At 42.1% G+C, this 23,508-nt stretch overlaps 1 protein-coding gene across 3 annotated transcripts in view; it reads right to left on the reverse strand.

Annotated features, from left to right (window-relative positions):
* Nucleotides 1–23,508, reverse strand: part of KIF14 (kinesin family member 14) — a 69,148-nt gene that overhangs the window by 13,703 nt on the left and 31,937 nt on the right. For all 3 annotated transcript variants that reach the window (XM_062211562.1, XM_062211561.1, XM_062211563.1), the window contains 7 exons: nucleotides 22,500–22,647; nucleotides 21,894–22,046; nucleotides 21,096–21,222; nucleotides 12,921–13,014; nucleotides 11,453–11,582; nucleotides 6,976–7,076; nucleotides 485–579 (listed from right to left, as the gene is read on the reverse strand). In XM_062211562.1, coding sequence (XP_062067546.1) covers nucleotides 485–579; nucleotides 6,976–7,076; nucleotides 11,453–11,582; nucleotides 12,921–13,014; nucleotides 21,096–21,222; nucleotides 21,894–22,046; nucleotides 22,500–22,647 — 848 coding nt within the window. The remainder of the gene's footprint in view (nucleotides 1–484; nucleotides 580–6,975; nucleotides 7,077–11,452; nucleotides 11,583–12,920; nucleotides 13,015–21,095; nucleotides 21,223–21,893; nucleotides 22,047–22,499; nucleotides 22,648–23,508) is intronic.

Below are 23,508 nucleotides of genomic sequence, written 5' to 3' on the forward strand. Positions count from 1 at the left end.
CCTGCAATAGCTGGGCTGGGTCAGGCTAAAGCTAGGAGACCAGAACTCCATTAGGGTCTCCTAACACTGCTGTCAGGGACCCACGAACTTCACCCGCTGCTCCCAAGGTGCTCACTGGAAGGAAGCAGGGACTGGAAGCAGAGCTGGGACTCGGAGCCAGGCACTCTGACATGGGATGCAGGCATCCCAAGCAGGGGCTTAACTGCTGTGCCAGATGTACACACCAGGAAGTAATATTCTTGCACATCTGTGCACAGATGTATCTTTCACAATTGAAATAGCTGCCCTACTCAAGGTCTTTAAATAAATCACAAAGTGAGAACTGCAAAAGCCTAACCGGGGCCCTAATCCACCAGCCTCGTCTTACAGAGGGAAATGAAGCTCCCGGACAACAAAACAGTGTGCACAAGACATGAAAGAAGGTAACATGAACAAGGTCGCCTGGTGTTTCTCTCGCTGTGCAGAAAACCCGATGAAAAAGTACCTGAAGAATGTGGAGAATGTAGATTCCGAGCTGGATGGACTTGCATGTCATGTAAACAACCAGAAATTCTTCTATTTTTCATCAAACTCCTGCTCCTAAAAAAAGGTAAACCATAAAATTAGTAGCTACGTAATACATGGAATGCTTTTATCTTTTTTAAAGATTTATTTATGTGAAAGGCAGAGTTACAGAGAGAGGGAGAGGCAGCAGAGACACAGACACAGAGATCTTCCCTCTCTTGGTCCACTCCCTAAATGTCCACATGGCTGTGGTGGGTCTGACACACCCAGGAGCTTCCCCTGGGTCTCTCACCTGAGTGACAGGACCCACTCCTTGGGCCACCTTCCACTACCTTCCCAAGCACATCAGCAGGAAGCTGGATTGCAAGCTGGATGGGCGGGCACTCAAACTGGCAGTCATATGTGAAGCCTGCACTGCAGGTGATGGCTTAACCCCCCATGCCAATGCCAGTCCCATGAACTGCTATTACTAAAAATATTTTTTTTTTATTCTCTAAGGAAAATGGACACGTATATGTGTGTTTTCTATGAAGGGCTAAAGTCATTTGATTAATTGAAGGAGAATTTTACTATTTAGAGGTACTGTTTGTTTGTTTTTTAAAGATTTTATTTATTTATTCGAGAGGTAGAGTTACAGACAGTGAGAGGAAGAGACAAAGTCTCTGTCCACTGGTTCACTCCCCAAATGGCCGCAATGGCCAGAGCTGCACCAATTCGAAGCCAGGAGCCAGGAGCTTCCTCTTCCTCTGGTCTCCCACACAGGTGCAGGGGCCCAAGGACTTGAGCCATCTTCCATTGCTTTCCCAGGCCATAGCAGAGAGCTGGATTGTAAGAGGAGCAGCCGGGACTAGAACCAGCGCTCATGTGGAATACTGGCGCCACAGGCAGAGGATTAACACACTGCGCCACAGCGCCGGCCCCTGGAGGTACTGTTCTAAGCTTATATTTAACTAAATAGATTGAGCACTTCTATTTCCAGGCTCTGTATACTACAGTCAAAAAAAAAAAAAAAAAAAAAAACACGGCTGCTGGGGTCACCAAGCTTAAAGTCCAGAGCAAAAGAGAAAACTTAGACTCATAATTACATTATGGTGATGAATGTTCTATGGGCTGACAGTGCTGTGGTAGACCCTAGAGAACTTGACCTGGCCCTAGGAGTCGGGAGGGCCTCCTGGAGAGTGACCTGATGGATGGGTCAGAGTTAGCCAAAGAGGGCACAGGCTCGGGAACAGAGAATCATGTCTCAGACACAGGCACCGGGACGTGGGAAGACTTGGTGATAAATGAAAGCATTTAATATGCAAAGAACCAAAGGGGGTTCAGGACTGCAATCTGTGATGTGAGAGAGACAGCGGCCATGGCTAAGGCCGGGAGGGCTAGCTTGAGGCTGACCTTGTGTCAGTTAAGGAAGGATTTTACACAGGGAGATAGTCTACATAAATAAACATCTAGGTAAATATTCGCACACTGTGTGAAGCACACCGGTCAAGTGCAGCAGCAGCAAGGAAGAAGGGATTCCATCTCCAACTGCTCTTTCCACACATTTCCCACAGTCTAGAAAACCCATAACTCTCTGCCATGAGTGTAACTAGTTGTGTAGCTGTCACTGTTTCTAGAAAAGGGAGCCCACCCTTATTGCTACCAGAAAAGGGGACTTTGACTCACTGCCACTGGAAAAAGCAGCCCATTCCCATGCTGCCTTTCCCCTATCAACTTCCTGAACTGCAATTCAGCTCATTACGTCAATAAAACTACTTGAGTCAGTGCCCTGAACTGGAATCTAGTGGGGCCTTTGGTGAACTCTCTACCACTGTTGAAAAGACAGCTAAACAAAGGCATTTCATCAGTAGTAGCCTAAATGTTTCAAATATAAATTTTCTCCCATGAACTCCTAAAAGAAAAACAGAGATACAACTGACAAGAAGAGGTAAAATGTAAGTTCGCAAATATTAGCTTTCTAGTTAGGGGTGGAAGGAAAAGATACATTGTTACAGTAAGTCTAAACCAGGAAAACTGTTATTCTTGCAATACTATCATAGTTAAACAATGTTTAAACCCAAATACAGAAAATGCTTGTCACATTCCTCTCAAAGAGTTTTTACTTAACCTTAGGAGAAAATTTACTTTTAACTGTCAACAGCACACATCAAAATTTATAGGCAGCCGAACCAGCCTCGTTTATTGCAGAACAACTGTGGCATAGCATTGTCCAGGGGCAGCTCTATAATTAAGAATCTGTCAGCGTTTCCATTACCTGCGGCATGTTCAGAGTTAGCAATTCTGTCATAAACATTCTTACAAGGCTGAAGCTTCACACACAAGGTCTCAGACTAAGAGCAATTCATTTTTTTAAAAAATATGATACGTTTAAATTACAGTCCTCAAAAATATCTCTGCCAAAAATGAAAACACCCCATTTCAAAATCTTAGAAAATATTGAGAAGTTTTGATTTTTTTGTTAACATTTTAAACTTCTGCTGATTTCCTAATTAGGAACCTAAAAACAAGAAAATCAGATGTAAATCATCAATATCCAATAGGCTAAAATGCTGATTAATGATTAATGCTTATTAGTGATTAATGTTCGTATTGTGATCCAGCAATTGCAGTACACTGTTTATATCTATTTAGAATAAAAGTAATAAGAATCAAAGGAATTCAAAAATTATTCTCTGGTGAATGTTTTGGTTGTGTTTACATTTCGGGTGGTTTATGTCACACTGGTTGGATTAAATATCCCAAGCCCCATCTGCCAAATTCTACCCAAGGACCACCTTTGGCTCAGGTTATTGTCACAGCCTCATTCAGCCTTGAGTCCTCAAAACATTACATAAAGCTATCTCTATCTGTTTCTGGGCACTGGGCCAGAAGTCACACCTTCCCTGTACTCTAAGAGTGCATCTTATTCAGTATTTATTAGCACCCAGTCATCAGAGCGGCCATTTATTGAACATTCACCCACTGCAGCGGGAGCTTTACATAAACGACCTCTAATCCTTACAGCCACCACAGCTTCTTCCTCATCAGCCCCACGCTGCAGGTCACAGCAGGCAGGAGGAACAGGACTAGCAGCTGTTCTCTATGAGGCCTCCTTAGTCTCAACAAAAAATCCCAGTGGAGCTGCTGTCTACTACTGTCTTCTTTTATAGATGAGAAAACCGAAGGCTACAAACGTAAAGTCACTTGTCCACAACCACACACCAAACACAGATGAGAATCCAGAGCTCTGATGCCAGACCTGAGATCTTTTTACTCTATTACCTTGTAGGGGTACAGACAGGTACCCTACAGTGAAGTTCAGACTGTGTTTAAAGGATCTGCTTTGTATCTGTTAGAATAATGCTCATTATTATGTCTTACTGTAGCTTAGCACTTAGCACACAGCAAATAAAGCAGAAATAATAGGGAAAAGGTCACTATAAAGTAGCTCCGTCTCTTTGAGAAGAATCATAAATGAGCTTAGAATAAGGATGGTTAAAAACAACAAGGAGAGGTCTAGAAAGATTTGGAAACTGCAGTGGATTCTGATCTGCAGCTGAAGGCGATGAGATTGTAAAGATATGACAATTAATTTAAATAGAAAGATGGCTACTTCATATGCACTGGAGAGACACTATAACATGCTTAACAAAACCAAGAGCTTTGGAGGCACTCAAACATGAATTTCAGTACTAGCTCTTCCTCTAACAATGAACAAGTTCAACAGCCTCTTTAAACCATCAGTTTCTCCATCTGTAAAATGGAGATGCCAGCACCTATCTCCTAGCCTTGGGGTGAGGAGGAAACAAGATCATGTGCAGCGAACTTCAACAAGTGTTCTTTTTATTTTTAAGACTTATTCATTAGTTGAGAGGTAGAGTTAGAGAGAGAGGGAGAGAGTCAGAGAAAGGTCTCCCCACCTGCTGGTTCACTCCCCAGATGGCTGCAATGGCCAGAGCTGGGCTGATCTGAAGCCAGAGGCTTAACCTACTGCACCACAGCACTGGCCCTCAACAAATGTTCTCGAAAATGATGTGCTTCTGAAGACAGAGGAATGCTACTGAGCTTCACATCCTGAAAATTCCCAAATGCTTCCTTCAAAAATTTCATACAGGATGGAATTAAAAGATAAGCTTGGTTTGGTCAAATAGTGCTGATATCCATGAATATGAGAGGTCTTCAAAAAGTTCATAGAAAATTGTGTATTATTGAAAAACTATACACGGATTTCAAAAATTTTGGAGGTAGCCTGGGAACCTCTAACTCATCACATTCAAAAACAATGTCTCTTATCTTCCCCATCTCAGGAAACACCTCTTCCCTCGCCATCAGTCAAACAACTGAAAACCAGGAGTCAACCCCGGGTGCCGAGGCACCTTCAGCCCCACAAGCAGGCACCAAGTCCTCTGCCTGTCACCTTGAATATGTGCACTGCCTGAGTTTCCTTCCAGATTTTCTGCCTGGCCTTAGTTCAGATCTTTATCACCTGCTCTTGCCTCTGCCTCCCTCATTGGGAGGCCTTGATGTCAGGGAGGATTTCTTTTTTTTTTTTTTTTTAAAGATTTATTTATTTTTATTTGAAAGTCAGTGTTACACAGAGAGCGAGCGAACAAGAGAGGTCTTCCATCCGATGGTTCACTCCCCAATTGGCCACAACAGCCAATCGGAGTTGTGCCGATCCAAAGCCAGGAGTCAGGAGCCTCTTCCAGGTCTCCCATGCAGGTACAGGGGCCCAAGGACTTGGGCCATCTTCTACTGCTTTCCCAGGCCATAGCAGAGAGCTGGACAGGAAGTGGAGCAGCCAGGTCTCAAACCAGTGCCCATATGGGATGCCAGCGCTTCAGCCCAGGCCGTTAACCTGCTGTACCACACCGCCAGCCCCAGGGAGTATTTTTAATTGACGTCGGGGAGTATTTTTTATCCATCTTCTGTTTCTTCAGGACATGGCAGACAGTAATCCTCACAGAAACATTTATAGAAAAAACAAAATAAGGGCTGGTTCTAAGACTCAGGCCTTTCTATGATAACATTTCACCTCTTTCTGAGTGCTGGAGGTTCGAGCAGAACCAATTCTTCCTTGGAAAGTATTTATTCAGGGCTGGCATTGTGGTACAGCAGATTAGGCCACTAGCTGGTTCAAGTCGCAGCTGCTCGACCTTGATTGAGCTCCCTGTTGATGCTCCTAAGAAAGCAGCTGAAGATGGCCCAAGTGCTTGGGCCCTTGCCACTCATGTGAGAGACCAGGATGGAGTTCCCAGCTCCCAACTTTGGCCTGGCCCAGTCCCAGTCATTGTAGGCACTTGAGGAGTGAACCATCAGATGGAAGATTGATCGATCTCTCTCCCTCCCTCTGCCTTTCCCTCTCTCTGTAACTCTGCTTTTCAAACAAATATATCTTAAAAAAATAGAAAACTACCTATTCACTGTGGAATCTCAGGCACTTAGGTAAGAAGCAACACTTTCATATATAAATTCTGCATCTCATACTAACTAGACTACATTTAACATTCTGTAACAAAATATCATAGAATATGCCAAGTGCTAGAGAAAGATAAATTTTAAAGTAATACACTATTCATTTCTATAGGAAATCAGACTGATGATACTTTTTTTTTTAAAAAAAAGGATTTATTAATTTGAAAGAGTTATAGAGAGACAGAGAGACAGAAACACAGACACAGGCAGAGATCTCTTCCATCCACTGATTCACTCCTCAAATGACCACAACAGATGGGACTGTGCTAGGCCAAAGCCAGGAGCTTATCTGTGTCTCCCACATGGGTGCAGAAGGGCCCAAGTACCTGGGGCATCTTCCAAGGCACATTAGCATGGAGCTGGATCAGAAGAGGAGCAGCTGGGATATGAACTGGTACCCATCCAGGATGCTGGTGTTGCAGGTGATGGCTTAATGTACTGCGCCACAATGGTGGCCCTCTAAGTTGTTCTTAAGACACATATACTGAAATACTGAGCATTTTGTTCTGACTGACAATCTGATACCCTAAGTGTGATCTACACCACTCTTGCCACTGCATCTCCAGGTTCTCTTCCCAGAAATAGCCGGAATGACAACACACAGCTCATTTAAAATAAGGAAATTATAGGCCGGCGCCGCGGCTCACTGGGCTAATCCTCCGCTTGCGGCGCCGGCACCCCGGGTTCTAGTCCAGGTTGGGGTGCCGGATTTTGTCCCGGTTGCTCCTCTTCCAGTCCAGCTCTCTGCTGTGGCCCGGGAAGGCAGTGGAAGATGGCCCAGGTGCTTGGGTCCCTGCACCAGCATGGGAGACCAAGAGGAAGCACCTGGCTCCTGGCTTCGGATCAGCGTGGTGCACCGGCTGCAGCAGCCATTGCGGGGTGAACCAACGGAAAAGGAAGACCTTTCTCTCTCTCTCTCTCACTGTCCACTCTGCCTGTCAAAAAAAAAAAAAAAAAAAAAGGAAATTATACATGATCTCCAGAACAACAACAACACAGTCATAAAAACATCTTTACCTCCTTCGAGACAATGAAGAAACCGGTGCATCTGTAATGTCAGGCTCCCATTCATCTTCAGGATCACAAAAGATATCTTCATCCTTGTTATCACCATTACTCTAAGAAAAGAGAAAATACATAGTTTCCATTAGTTATAGGCAAAAAACATTTAGAAACTAAGGAGAAAATGCTTAATCACTTTGTTACATTCAAAACGCAACACTAGGGGCAGGTATTTGGCACAGTGGTTAAGATGCTGCGTGGGATGCCCACATCCCACGCTGGAGGCCAGGGTCAAGTTCTGTCTCTCTTCTAATTCCAGCTTGCTGTTAATCACATCCTGGGAGGCAGCAGTGCTGGCTCAAGCACCTGGGTCCCTGCCACCCGCATGGAGCCTGGGTGGAGTTCCTGTTTCCTAGCTTCAGTCTGGCCCAGCCTTGGCTGCTGTGGGTATTTGGGGAGTGAATCAGCAGACAAAAGATCTCTCTCTCTCTGTCTCTGTCTCTCTACCTTTCAAATAAATAAAAGCTAACTTATGAAAATAGCTACATAAAATCAAAAACATATAGATTACTTGCTAAAAGCCTCAGTGGAAGTGTGTGTCACAATTCTGATAAAACTAAGTCAATCAAATGCCAAGGAATACATTGAAAAATCTGATAATAAAAACAACAGAAATCATTAAATAATTCAGAAATAATAAATTTGGGATTTGGAAGACACAGTAATACAAAAATAATAGAGCCCTTTGAAGAGAAATAAAATAATAATAATGTCAAGATATAATTACTTTCTGGCTGAATATATTGATCATGATAATAATATATTTTAATTTAAATATTTAAAGCAACACCAACTAAAAGTTTAACAAAATACCATAGACCTGGAGTCAGAGAGTATATTATGTGGGAAAATATGAAAAGAATCACGCTGAATCGATGCAAGTAGGAAGTTAGTGAGGGTAACTCACCCACTAGGTTTTAAGGTACTTGTTAAGGCAAGACTCAGCAAATTACTTTAACACTGTTTTAGGTGTTCTAAATACACAAGCAACATTCACATATAAAATTTAGAAATTATTAACACAGAGACACAAAGAAAAAAATTAAAATCACTCAAACCCATCAGTTAGAGAAGAACATTGCCAATGCTTTGGTATGCTTCCTTTCAGTCATTTTGGATTTTCTATTATACATAGAATGACTCTAATTGATCACAGTGAAATGGCTTGAAATACAGTTTTCAGACTAATTTGCTAAAACTTCACCAGGATTTTTACAGATATGTTCATATTAATATTGGTCTGTAATCTCTTCTGACTTGTCTTTTGAGTTTTTGTTTTGCTTTTAATCAGAGTTATTCTAGCTTCTAGAGGGAACTGTGCCCCTTTCTGTTTCTTATTACGGCCTAGAATAATTTGAACAATACAGAATCCATCTGTTCTTTGGAGTTTAAAGGCCCTCATCCATAAAACTGATTAGGATTGGCACCTTTTTTCTACTCTTCTTTTTTGAGGGTAGACTGTTGAAAACTTTTTTAATTATTACAGGATTATGCATATATTAAATGAGCTTTCATAATTTATTTTTTCTAGAAAATCTTTTTTTTTTTTTTTTTTGACAGGCAGAGTGGACAGTGAGAGAGAGACAGAGAGAAAGGTCTTCCTTTGCTGTTGGTTCACCCTCCAATGGCCGCCGCGGTAGTGCGCTGCGGCCGGCGCACTGCGCTGTTCCGTTGGCAGGAGCCAGGTGCTTATCCTGGTCTCCCATAGGGTGCAGAGCCCAAACACTTGGGCCATCCTCCACTGCACTCCCTGGCCACAGCAGAGAGCTGGCCTGGAAGAGGGGCAACCGGGACAGGATTGGTGCCCCGACCGGGACTAGAACCCGGTGTGCCGGCGCCACAAGGCGGAGGATTAGCCTGTTGAGCCACGGCGCCGGCCTAGAAAATCTTTTTAGAAGACTGTCAAGGGACCGGTGCTGTGGCATAGCAGATAAAGCTGTCACCTGCAGTGCCAGCATCCCATATGGGCGCCGGTTCAAGTCCTGGCTGTTCCACTTCCAATCCAGCTCTCTACTATGGCCTAGGAAAGCAGTAGAAGATCTCCCTTACACCCATGTGGAGACCTGGAAGAAGCTTCTGGTTCCTGGCTTCGGATTGGCACAGCTGCGGCCATTGTGGCCAATTGGGGAGTGAACTAGTGGATGGAATATCTCTCCCCCACCACCCCGCTTCTCCTTTGCGCTCTCTGTGTAACTCTATCCAATAAATAAATAAATCTTAAAAATAAATAAATAAAATAAAAAGCTATCCAAGTACTAAGCATAGGACTTAAATCTACATACATTTGCAAATGTATGCTTATGCACACACAATCATACAAAAAATATATAGAAATATAAATGTGTAAGTGTACATGAATGTATATATACTTAATACCTTCTTTCTTAAGGAGAAATAAAAACTTAAAAAAAAAACACAAGCGGGACCAGTGCTGTGGTGTACTGAGTTAAGCTGCCACCTGCAGTGCCAGCATCCCATATGCGCACCGGTTTCAAGATCGTCTGCTCCACTTCCGATCCAGCTCTCCGCTATGGCCTGGGAAGGCAGCGGAAGATGGCCCAAGTCCTTGGGCCCCTGAACCCACTTGGGAGACCCAGAGGATTCTCCTGGCTCCTAGCTTCGGATCAGCACAGCTTCATCTGTTGCAGCCAGGCCAGTTGGGGAGTGAACCAGCAGATGGAAGATTCTCTCTCTCTGCCTCTGCTCTCTCTGTGTAACTCTGACTTTCAAGTAAATAAATAAATCTTAAAAAAAAAAAAAAACCACAAGCAAGAGCTTACTTATTAATAAAACAGTCTACTAATTCATTGATTTTGTGTTTCTTATTTCATTTGTGTTTTTTCTATATTGAGTTAAATATTTAATTTATTTTCATTTTCCCATCAAATAATTCAAGTATAAGATATAATTTGGCAGTGGTGTCTTAAGTTTTTACATATCTTTTTTTTTTTAAGATTTATTTATTTATTTGAAAGTCAGAACTACAGAGAGAGAGAGAAGGATAGGCAGAGAGAGAAAGAGAGGTCTTCCATCTGCGGTTTACTCCCCAGCTGGCTTCCACGGCTGGAGCTGTGCTGATCCGAAGCCAGGCGCCAGGAGCTTCCTCCAGGTCTCCAGGTGGTGGCAGGGACCCATTACCTAAGCCATCACAGCTGCTTCCCAGAGTGCATGTCAGCAGGAAGCTTCAGGAGCAGAGTCGAAACTTGAACACAGGGATGTGGGCATCCCAGCTGCTGACAGAATGACCACCCAAAGATTCAAACATCTTTTAAGATCAAAGAAAATGTAGAAGATTGGTCAATATTTCAGTAAGATCTCTGGATTAATAGATGTATTCAAATATATCAAATGAAAAATGCTTGCTTGAAAAAAGGAAGAAAAGATATAAGGAAAAAAGTATATGAAAATATAAAGTCATTATCAAAATATAAGAAATTTATAGCTATTTTAATTCATTACCCATATTACACTGAAAAAAGTCAAAGGGCATGAATGTAGATTTTACTGATACAGAAGAAAGAGTCAAAAACTGAGATTCACTAATTATTAAAATAAAACTTAAACTTGTAACACTGGTTAATGGCAATATTTCTAACAAGAATTTGTCAATGAGCATCAAAGTAATTAAAAATTCATATTTTTATACCATTCTAGAAAATAGAAGACAAAGAAAAAAGACATTAAAAATGAATACATAGGCCGGCGCCGCGGATCAATAGGCTAATCCTCCACCTTGCAGTGCCGGCACACCGGGTTCTAGTCCCGGTTGCCCCTCTTCCAGGCCAGCTCTCTGCTGTGGCCCAGGAGTGCAGTGGAGGATGGCCCAAGTGCTTGGGCCCTGCACCCTATGGGAGACCAGGAGAAGCACCTGGCTCCTGCCTTCGGATCAGCGCGGTGCGCCTGCCGCAGCGCGCCAGCCGCGGCGGCCATTGGAGGTTGAACCAATGGCAAAGGAAGACCTTTCTCTCTGTCTCTCTCTCTCACTGTCCACTCTGCCTGTCAAAAAAAAAAAAAAAAAGAAAGAATACATAGAGATATTTTTAGCTGTAACTGTTAAAAGCAGCCAACAAAGCATGGAAAAATGCAAATGTAAATAAATATTATGTAAAATTTACATTATTAGACATAAGATAATTTAAAATGGTACAAATTGCTCTACAGCTATCAAATTTCTCCTTAACTTTAAATGTTAAATTTAAAAGTAACACAATTATAACTGAATAATTTAGCTCTACTTTCCCTATAACAACTAAAACTATATTAAACCAATAAAACTTCATGTGCATGCAATTACATACATAATTTTTAATATTGATCAGTTTTGTTAATTAATGGATTGCCTTTTATTGTCCAAATTTCCTTTACCAAGAATATATCCCTTTTGTATTTTTTACTTTAAAATGCTTGTAGAGATTTTAATAATATTTCAAACCTCATAAAGTTCTTTCATTGCTGCAAGTTTAGACTCAAACTTATCTAGACTCCAGAAAGTTGAGATCCCTAGTTGCAAGTTTTGAACCCGAACAGACGTATCTGAACGACCTTTCTCTGATACATCATGTCTGGAAAAAGAAAAGGAAACCATTTATCGCAAAACATACATACATTTATGCTAGGAGTTCCTGATGTAGAGTAACTCCTATAACAATTCAGCCTAGCGACCAACTCTTTCCACAGTTAAGCATCTTTATTATGGTAATAATTACATAGAGCATATACAAGAGTATTTCAAAACATTCATGGAAAAAAATGTTATGAAAAAACTATGCATAGATTTGAAAATTTTTGGTACCACAGTTAACTAATCTTTTAATTCCATTTTACTGTGATTTTCAAAGTTCCATTTTACTATATAAAAATAATTTCTTATATCAAACTTTAAAAAAAAAATCTAAGAGTATATCCCTTTTAAAAATTGGAATTATTGGGGCCAGCGATGTGGCACAGCAGGTAAAGCCGCTGCCTGCAGTGCCAGCATCCCATGTGGGCTCTGGTTCAAGTCCCGGCTGCTCCACTTCCGAACCAGCTCCCTACTAATGCACCTGGGAAAGCAGTGGAAGACTGCCCAAGTGCTTGGGTCCCTGCACCCGTGTGAGAGACCTGGAAGAAGCTCCTGGCTCCTGCCTTCAGATCAGCATGGCTCCGGCCATAACAACCAATTGGAGAGCGAACCAGTGGATGAAAGACCTCTCTCTCTCTCTGCCTTTCCTTCTCTCTGTGTAACTCTTTCAAATAAATAAATAAATAAATCTTTATTTAAGAAATTGAATTACGGACACAAATTCAACTAAGAAGAAAATTAGTGGGTAGGTATTGTGGCACAGTGGGTCAAGCTGCCACTTCAGAAGTGTACTTCCCTTAGTAAGTGCCTGAGAGAGAGCAGATGATGGCCCAAGTACTTGGGTTCCTGCCACCCACAAGGAAGACCTGGATAGGTCCTGGCTACTGGTTTTGACATGGTCCAGCCCAGCTCTGGTGGGTATTTGGGGACTGAGCCACCGACCAAAGATCTCTTTTCCTCTCTCTCCCTCCCCCTCCCTTTTACTACCCCTCTCCCTCTTCCTCTCCCATTCCCTCTCTGTCACTCTGCCTTTCAAAATAAAAACAAAAGCTTTTAAAAATTGAGAAACAAAAGAAAATCAGTGAACAACTAAAACTATCCTGTTCATAAATACACCAACAGGTTAACTAATGAAATCTCTTTTGCTCTTGAGTGAGTTCTCAAAGTGTGTCACATGACTCTGAAACAGAACTTTCCTAGACAGGCACTAATGAACAGACCTTAGAGAAACTAAATCAGAAAGAAAAAAGGAAGGAGGTGGGGGAGGGAGACAGGAAGGAAGGGAGCATATGAAGGCCAACTAGTATTAAATTCCTCTACCATCAGGATAACTACTCACCTGCCAAATACATAACATTTTCTAAATTTGCTGCTGATAGCATTGGCTTCCTGAATCATCATGGAGAGTTTCATGGAGTTCCAATTTGGCTGAACTAAGACAAAACACACAAAGATTGAAAATACATACAGTCATCCATCACTCGAATACGAATGAGGAGAACTACTGATTTCAAATTAATGATTTTAACTCTGTATCACAGAAGGGTAAGAGTGATACCTGAATAAATTTTTTCAACCCACATTAGCAAAATATTCTTCATATAAAATGACATCTCTTACCTGTGGTACAAGAAAGAAAACTGAGGTTGACAAGGGAAGGGATAAGGATGTCATACAAGAAGAAATACCAAAGGCAATGCTTTTCTTTCCAATATCTTTAAAGATTTTTTTCTAATTGCTTTTTTCTTAATTTCTACATTTTAAAATTATATCACAGCCTTATTTATACAGAATTATATCCCTTTTTTAATTTTTCCTGGAAATATTTATTTAGATAAATGAGTAGATACATTTAGAGGACAAAAATAAAAAAATAATTTAGTCTATAATTCCATTTTCCTAATTGAGATTTTATAAGGGGCTGGTATTGTGGCACAGAGAGTTAAGTCACAGCTTACAATGTTGGCATTCCCTACTAGGGCACCAGTTCAAGTCCTAGCCACTCAGCTTCCAATCCAATTCCCGGCTAATGTGCCTGGGAAAGCAGCAGAAGATGGCCCGACTGCTTGGGCCTCTGCCACCCATGTGGGAGGGAAATTAGGATGGAGTTTCAGGTTCCTGGCTTTAGCCTGAACCAGCCTGGGCTGTCCATTTGGGGACCAAACAAGCAGATAGAAGATTTCTCTCCATCTCTTTCTCCCTCTATCACTCTGCCTTTCAAGTAAACAAATCTTTTTTAAAAAAAGACTTTGTCATAAATATTCCCTATATTGTTCAAACTTATAATTAGTATTCTATTAAAAATATTTCTCCTAAGGTAAGCATTTTGCCTAGCACTTATGCTGCCGAAGATGCCTGGGTCTCATAACAGAGTGCCTGGGTTTAAGTCCTGGCTCTGACCCCAGTTCCCGCTTCCTGCTAATGCATACTCTATGATGTACCAGGTTAACGGCTCAAGTAATTGGGTCCCTGATGAGAAACCCAGACTCGGTTTCCAGCTCCTGGCTTCTGCCTGGCTCAGCCTCTGCTGTTGAGGAAATTTAGGGAGTGAAACTATCTTTCAAAAAAAAAACCTGGGGCTGGCGCTGTGGCACAGCAGGTAAAGCCGATGCCTGCAGTGCCAGCATCCCACATGGGTGCTGGTTTGAGTCCCGGCTGCTCTATTTCCAATCCAGCTCTCTGCTGTGGCCTGGGAAAGCAGAGGCAGATGGCCCAAGTCCTTGAGCCCCTGCACCCACGTGGGAGACCTGGAAGAAGCTCCTGGCTTCAGATTGGTGCAGCTCCAGCCACGGTGGCCAATTGGGGAGTGAACCAGTGAATGAAAGATTCTCTCTCTCTCCTGCCTCTCTTCTCTCTGTGTAACTCTGACTTTCAAATAAATAAATAAACTCCTAAAAAAAGAGAAATTATTATTAGTATTTTAGGTATGATATTAAATCATAGCTATGTTTAAAAGACTGACAAGGGACCAGCCTCTTGTTGCAGCAGATTAAGCCACTGCCTGCACTGCCAGCAACCCATAAAAGAGTGCTGGTTCTAGTGTGACTGCTGCACTTCTGATCCAGGTCCCTGCTAATGTGCCTGGGAAAGCAGCAGATGATAGCCCACATACTTATACATTGCCACTCATGGGGAAGACCCAGATGGAGTTCTAGGCTCCTGGCTTCAGCATGACCCAGCTCTAGCCATTACAGCCATCTGGGAGTGAATCAGCAGATGGAAGATCTCTCTCTCTCTCTCTCTCTCTCTCTCTCTGTCATTCTGCTCTTTAAATAAATAAATGTTTATTTTTCTAAAAAAAGGGAGTGACTGAAGCTCAATTTACAACAGCTAAGATGTAGAATCAACGCAAATGCCTGTCAACTGAAGACTGGATAAGGAAATTATGGGATATGCACACCATGGAATACTACACAGTGGTTAAAAAATAATGAAATCCTGTCATTTGCAACAAAATGGATGAAACTGGACATCAAACTTAAAGAAATAAGCCAGTCCCCAAAAGCCAAATACCATATATTCTCCCTGATCTGTGATAACTAATAGAACACCTAAAAGGTAATCTATAGAAGTAAAAAAAACACTTCAAGATGCAATGATGGGGCTAGCGCTGTGGCATAGTGGGTAAGGCCACTGCCTGCAGTGCCAGCATCCCATGTGGGCACCAGTTCGAGTCCCGGCTCTCCACTTCTGATCCAGCTCTCTGCAGTGGTCTAGGAAAGCAGTGGAGGATGGCTCAAGTCCTTGGGCCCCTGCACCACATGGGAGACCCGGAAGAAACTCCCGGCTTTGGATTGGCACAGCTCTGGCTGTTGTGGCTGGTTGAGGAGTGAACCAGCGGATGGAAGATATCTCTCTCTCTCTCTCTCTCTCTCTGCCTCTCCTTCTCTCTGTAACTCTGACTTTCAAATAAATAAATAAATTTTTTAAAAGATTTATTTATTTGAAAGAGTTACAGAGAGAGGCAGAGACAGAGAGAAAGGTCTTCCATCCGCAGGTTCACACCTCAGGTGGCCGCAACGGCCGGAGCTGCACCGATCCGAAGCCAGGAGCCAGGAGCCAGGAGCTTCTTCCAAGTCTCTCACGTGGGTGCTGGGGCCCAAGGACTTGGACCATCTTGTACTGCTTTCCCAGGCCATAGCAAAGAGCTGGATCGGAAGTGGAGCTGCTAGCACTAGAAATGGTGCCCATATGGGATGCCAGCGCTTCAGGCCAGGGCGTTAACCCGCTGCGCCACAGCGCCGGCCCCAAATAAATAAATCTTAAAAAAAAAAAAAAAAAGATGCAATGATTTTCAACAGCCCTTGTTTTGACTACTAAGGATCAGATTTTTTTTCATACAATTTGTGGAACTCTTTGTACAGAGTTAACTGTATTTATATAAAGCTAATTGAAAACAGATCTTACTAAAAAATAAGAATGGGAATAGGAGAGGGAGGAGGAAGAGGGGCGGCAGTATGGGTGGGAGAGCAGGTACGGTGGGAAGAATCACTATATTCTTAAAGTTGTACTTACAAAAAATGTAAATAAACTGTTATACATGAAAAAAAAGAGTGACAATAAGAGAGAAAGAAAGGAAAAGAATCCTTACTGATTTGGAGATATACAGTGAAGTATGTACATCTCAAATGATGTATATGGGATTTGCTTCAAAATATGAAAGCAGGGGGATTAAGTACACCTGCAACAAGATTGAACATATGTTCACAAGTACATATGGTTTATTATTGTAGTCTTTTTATAGTTTGAAAATTTTCCATAGTGAAAAAAGTCTACATTAAAACCATGTTGCTTTCCATTAAAACCATGTTGTTTTCTACATAGAAATGTACAAAAAAATATATAGCATACAACCAAAACCCTCTCAGGACCTAATGGTTTCACTGGAGAATTCTACAAAACATTTAAAGAATGCACACTAATCCTTTCAAACTCTTCAAAAAAACTAAAAAGAAAACACTTCCAACTCAGTCTATGAGACCAGCATTACTCTGATACTACAGCCAGACAAAGACACAAGACAAGCCAATGTCCCAGTGAACAACAAAGGGGCTTCAAAAAGTTTGTGGGAAAATGAAATAAAAAATTTATTTTGGGGGCCGGCACTTTGGTGCAACAGGTTAAGTCGCCGCCTGCAGTGCCAGCATCCCATACTGGCACCTCTACTTGCAATCCAGCTCTCTGCTGTGGCCTGGGAAAGCAGTAGAAGATGGCCCAAGTCCTTGGGTCCCTGCACCACGTGGGAGACCCAGAAAGGGATCCTGGCTCTTGGCTTCAGGTAAGCGTAGCTCTGGCCATTGCAGTCAGTTGGGGAGTAAATCAGTGGATGGAAGACTTCTCTCGCTCTCTAACTCTCCTTCTCTCTCTGTGTAATGCTTTCATATAAAAAAGTAAATCTTTCAAAAAAAAGTTTATTATTTTGATGCAAAAAATTAAAGTTCATATATTTTTATCATATGTATTTTTCATGAACTTTTTGAAGACTCCTCATAGATTTTAGAAATCTCAACAAAGTACCAACAAACCAGATTCAATAGTATATAAAAAAAGGATAATATATCTTGACTAAGTGAGATTTGTCTCTAGGATGCAAGGATGGTTCAACAAACACAAATCAAGGTGATACACTTCACTGAAAAAACAAGATTATATGATCATTTTAACAGGTGCAGAATATGATAAAAACAACACTCTTTCATGATAGACTCTCAACAATTGTCTATGAGGAACATACCTCAACATAATAAAGGCCACTCTGCACTACCATTCAACACAGTACTGCAAGTCCTAGCCACAGTAACCAGGAAAGACAAAGAAGCACTCATTCAAACTGGGAAGAAGAAGTAAAATGGATTACAGATGAGAAAATCCTAAAATTTCCACAAGAAAACTGCTAGAATATAAAATTCATAGGAGACCACAAAAGACCTACAACAGCTAAAGCAATCTTGAGCTAAAATAACAAAATTAGAGGAATTACACTGTTTGATTTGCTACAAAGGGAGTGGCATTTAGTCTAGCAGCTAAAATGCCTGTTTCTCACACCAGAGTGCCTGGGTTCAATACCTGACTCTGGCTCCTGACCCTAGGAGACAGCAAAGATTGGCTTTCTGCTACCCATGTGAGAGACCTGGATTGCATTCAAAGCTCCTGGCTCTGACCCCAGCCACGGTGGGCATTTAGGGGGTGAACCAGTGGATGGGAGCTCTCTTTCTATCTCTGTCAGTCCATCTCTCTGTCAGTCTGTCTCCTTGCCTCTCCAATAAAATAAATAAATAAATATACTACAAAGCTACAACAAGGTACAGGCATAAAAACACAGACTAATGGGACAGAACAGAGAGCCCAGAAATAAATCCATATATTTATGGTAACCTGATCTTTGACAAGTGATAGTTCTTCAATTAATGGTACTGGGAAAACTGCATAACCACATGCAGAATAAAATCTGACCCTCATCTGACATACATACGCAAAAACCAACTCAAAATGGATTAAATATTTAAACATAAGTTCTGAAATTATAAACTACTAGAATAAAACAGAAGGAAAAAGCTTCTTGAAATTGCTCTGAGCAATGACTATTTTAGATACAACAAACAACAGCAAAAAGAGATAAATGAGATTTTATCAAACTAAAAAGCTTTGGTTCAGCAAATTAAACAATCAACAGAATAAAGAGACAACTTTCAGGATCAAAGAAAGTATTTGTAAATCACATATCTGATAAGGGTTTCTCAAAAGAAAACACAAACAGAAGCTGGCATTGTGGCATAACAGGTTAAGCCGCCACTATGGCCCAATGACTTAACCTGCCACCTGCAACGCTGACATCTCAGATGGGCACCAGTTCAAGTCCTGGCTGTTCTACTTCCAATCCAGCTCCCTGCTAATGCACCTGGGAAAGCAACAGAGGATGGGCCCAGGTACTTGGGCCCCTGCACCCAAATAGGAGGCTCCTGGCTCCTGGCTGCTGGCTTCCAGCTGGCCTAGCCCTGGCTGTTATAGCCATTTGGGAAGTGAACCAGGGAATGAAAGATCTCTCTCTCTCTCTGTAACTCTGCCTTTCAAATAAATAAATCTTTTTAAAAAAGAGAGAGGCACAAATGGCTAATAATAAAAAGGTGTTCAGTAGCACTAATAGTCAGGAAATACAGATATAACCACAAGATATCACCTTACCTGTTGAACTATTATCAGAAAGACAAAAAGACAATTATCAGACAAAAAGACTATTATCAGAAAGACAAGTGTTGATGAGGTTGTTAGGGAAAGGGAATCCTGGTACACTGCTGGTGGGAATGTAAACTGGTATAGCCATTATGAAAAACAGTATGGAGACTTCACAAAAAATTAAAAACAGAACTACTCCATGACCTAGCAATCCCTCTTCTGGGAATATAATAAAAGCAAATGAAATCAGCACTTTGTAGATACGTCTACACTCCTACACTCACTGCAGCTCTGCTCACAATAGCCACGACACGGAAACAAGTGTCTATAGCCAAGTCTATTTAAATAGCCAAGTCTATGCTGACAGATATAAAAAAAATGTGATATATTTAGACAGTGGACTATTATCCAGCCAGAAAAGACAAAAAAAAAACCTCTGCCATTTCCAAGTGCACTAATGAACCTAAAATATATTATACTGGTGAAATAAGCCAGACCAAAACCACCAAATGCTCCATAAACTCATTTGTATGTGGAATCCAAACAGCCAAACTCACAGAAGCAGAAAGAACAGTGGTGACCAGATGCTGCCAAGTGGGGGAACTGGAATGCTGGTCAAGGGTACAAAGTTCCAGTCATACACACTGAGTAAGTTCTGTACATCTCATGTACAGCATGGATTACTACTCTTAATAATGCTGTATTACATACTTGAGATTTTCCAAAATAGTTAACTTCTTCCAACACACACAAGATTAAAATGCTAACTACAAGAGATGATAGATGTGTTAATTAACTTAACTGTGGTAATCAGTTCACAATGTATATAAAGACATCACACTGGGGCCAGCACTGTGGTGCAGTGGGTTAAGCTGCCACCTGTGACACACGAGCATCCACATGAACACCAGTTCAAGTCCTGGCTGCTCTGCTTCCACTCCAGCTCCTTGCTAATGCTCCTGGAAAGCAGCAGAAGATGGCTCAAGTGCTTGAGCCCCTGCTCACATGTGGGAGACCCAGGTGGAGTTCCAGGATCCTGGCTTCAGCCTGGCCCAGCCCTGGCTACCGCAGCCATTTGGGGAGTAAACCAGCACATGGATGATCTATTTCTCTGTCTCTCCCTCTGTACTCTGTCTTTAAAATAAATACATGAATCTTTTTAAAAACTTAAAAAGAAAGAAGGAAATAATATTAGAAACTCAGATCTCTACTTAAAAAATCATGTTATATATTTTAAATAAATATAATTTTTGTCAACTATAATTCAATAAAGCTACAAAAAAATCTCTTTAAAAAATGGTCAAATGAGGGGCCAGTGCTATGGCACAGTGGGTAAAGCCACTGCCTGTAGTGCCAGCATCCTATATGGGTATTACTTCAAGTCCCAGCTGTTCCACTTCCAATCCAGCTCTCTGCTATGGCCTAGAAAAGCAGCAGCAAATGGCCCAAGCCCTTGGGCTCCTGCACTTGTGTGAGAGACCCAGAAGAAGCTCCTGGCTCCTGGCTTCAGATCAGCATAGCTCCAGCCATTGTGGCCAACTGGGGAGTGAACCAGTGGATGGAAGATCTCTCTCTCTTTTTCACTTTCTCTTTTTCTCTCTCTCTCTCTCTCTCTCGCTCTGTCTCTGCCTCTCCATAACTCTGCCTTCAAATAAATGAATAAATCTTTAAAAAAAAGTCAAATGAAAAAGAAAAGTACCCAATGATTAAACAGCATAACTAGATTAAAAAAAGGATTAAGGACTAGAATAAGATATATTTAAAAAAAAAAAAACATGTTACACGTTAACTAAAACTAGGAATTTTGCTTACTACTCCCTATTGTCTTAGTTCAAACCTCAATAATAAGTTGCTGCAGACAGGTGGTTTATGGACAACAGAAATCCATTTCTCACAGTTCTGGAGCTGTAAGTCTGTGATAGGCTGCCAGTGCCATCAGGCTCTGGTAGGGTTCCCCCTGGGGTGCAACTGGCCACCTTATTGCTGTGTACTCACGGTGGAAGGGGTGAGAGAACTCTGCAATTCCTTTCCTAAGGGCACTAATTCCATTTCTGAAGACTCTGCCCTCATGACCTAATCACCTGCCAATTAAAAGGCCCTACCTTCTAATACTGTCCCACTGCGATTAGAATTTTAACACAGGAATTCTGAGAGGAGAGAAACACTCAGTCTGCAGCACTGATATAACTCAGTAATCTCAAAACTGAATGTCCTAAAAACGACCACTTACACATTTAGTTAAATCTAGTCAAATCAGCAACATCTGGAATAATTTTTGACTCCATAAAGGCAACTACCTGTAACATATTAGATACAATGACAAACTTTAACATTTACTTACTTGTAAATGTTTTGTCCCTATTACTCCGATTCTGCTGTAGAATTTGCACTTCTTTAGCAATTTTTTGCTTTTCAGCCTCTAAAGCTTCCAGGATCCTGGTGTGGCGGATGCTGTGGTCTTCTAAAGCCTAATTGACATTCAGCACACAGACCCACAATGAGAGCCCACAGAGACAGAATTATAAAGCCAGACTGACATGACTGTTAACTTGCCTAAGTGCTGCAACCATTTTACGATGTGTATGTATCCCACATCATCATGCTGTGTATCTTAAACATACACACTATGTTTAAAAAACAGATTGCTAATGGCAATGCACTATAAATATTCATTTCATGATTAACATGTTTTATTAAACATACAATGATCCTTCCGCAAAGCAAAATCATTAGAAGTACCCCACTGGGAGTTCTCCCAGAAAGCAGCTGCCAGAAGCTCTTACTAGCAGACAATGCTTTGCCCTGACATCAGGCTGTGCCCAACCCGAGAGCTGTGCCTTTCTGCCCGCTACATAGATTGTGCCCTGGGCCCGTTTCACCTATTCACCTCATGGGCATGACTGACAACCTGGTAGCTGTGGGTGCATGAAAAGAAAACAAATGCAACTGGCTGGAAGTAAGAGTTCTAGCTCTTCCAGAACACCTGGGTGATGAGGCGTGAGTGCAAGCTCACAGGCAAGAAGAGGTGTTCTCGCCGAGGGACCTGCACTTGGCTCTCTCCTGTAAAATACTCTTTAAAGAAAGAGAAACAGCCCAGCTTTTCCTCCGAGCACAGCGAACGGCCAGGGGACACAATCACCTGCTTTGCAGCCAGAGCCTCCATTTCCAGGCGCCGGGACCGGACGTGGACTTCCTGCTCCAGACGCTGCTTTGTCTTTTCTAGCTCCATAATCCTGTCGTTAGCCTCCTGGGTGTGTAACTCCTGCAGTTTCTTCCTCTGAGACTCTTCCTTCTTTAAAGGACAATAACAGAAAATAACAAGCAAAAACACAAAGCACTTTTTCAAAAACAATATGAAAAAATCTCAAATTCTTTAAAAAACCAATGCACAAGACATGATTAACAGAAAAGGGGCCTGCAGCTTCTCCACTCCATCCGGTTAACTACTCTGACTGAAACAGCAGCAGCCCAGCTTTTTAAAATGGGGAATGCAAGCATGCAGGGAACCACGAGAGCCACGACTCAAGCAGTGGAAGAAGCAGCCTCTCTGTTTTCCTTCCCCTTCCAGTGACTGGGTCCATGGCCAGCTCGCTTCCTGACCAAGATGAAGGCGGGCCAGCACTCGCAGTGGCTCTTCCTCCCCGGGACCCTTATGAGACATGGTCAGGTCTATGGTCAGCACATCCCTTGAGCTGCGCTGGCAGAAGAAAGAAATCAAGACACAGAAACTCAGCTCTGTCTTTACCAGTTCTGCTTCCAGTGCTAGTATCTTGCTCTCATATGCAGCTTTCTGAGCAGAGAGCTCCTGCTGAGCCATTTCCTTTGCGATCTGGATTCCTTGCATCATTTCTTCCTTTGCTTTCAACTGTGCCTCTTTTATTTCAGCTTCAAGTCTACAAAATAGCAAGATATTTACAGGGCACATTACTAAGAATTCTTTATATTCTATAACAGTTCTCAAACATATTAAAATGTTTTCCAGGGGCTGGCGCTGTGGCGCGGCAGGTTAACTCCCTGGCCTGAAGTGCCGGCATCCCATATGGGTGCCGGTTTGAGACCCGGCTGCTCCTCTTCCAATCCAGCTCTCTGCTATGGCCTGGGAAAGCAGTAGAAGATGGCCCAAGTCCTTGGGCCCTGCACCCACATGGGAGACCCCAAGGAAGCTCCTGGCTCCTGGCTTCGGAGCAGCCCAGCTCCAGCCGTTGTGGCCAATTGGGGAGTGAACCATTAGATAGAGGACCTTTTTCTCTCTCTCTCTCTGCATCTCCTCTCTCTGTGTAATTCTTTCAAATAAAAAATAAATCTTTAAGAATAAAATAAAATATTTTCCATTAACAAACATTTAAATCTTAAAACTTGGGGCCAGCGTGTGGCATAGCAGGTAAAGTCACTGCCTGCAGTGCTGACATCCCATATGGACATTGGTTCAAGTCCTGGCTGTTCCACTTCCAGTCCAGCTCCCTGATAATGTGCCTGGGAAAGCAGCGGAGGATGGCTCGGGTACTTGGACCCCTGAACTCACATAGGAAACCCAGAAGAAGCTCCGAGCTCCTGACTTCCGATCAGTCCAGCCCCGACCATTGCGGCCATTTGGGGAGTGAACCAACAGATGGAAGATCTCTCTTTCTCTGTCTCTCCCCCCTCCCCATAACTGTTCCTTTCAAATAAATAAATGAATCTTTAAAAAAATTTTAAAAATCTTAAAACTTCATTTCTGACCTTCTCTCAGCAGTGTTCTTAAAATTTCCAAATCT

Source organism: Lepus europaeus, chromosome 14, assembly GCF_033115175.1.
Source record: "Lepus europaeus isolate LE1 chromosome 14, mLepTim1.pri, whole genome shotgun sequence".
Classification (NCBI taxonomy): Eukaryota; Metazoa; Chordata; class Mammalia; order Lagomorpha; family Leporidae; genus Lepus; species Lepus europaeus.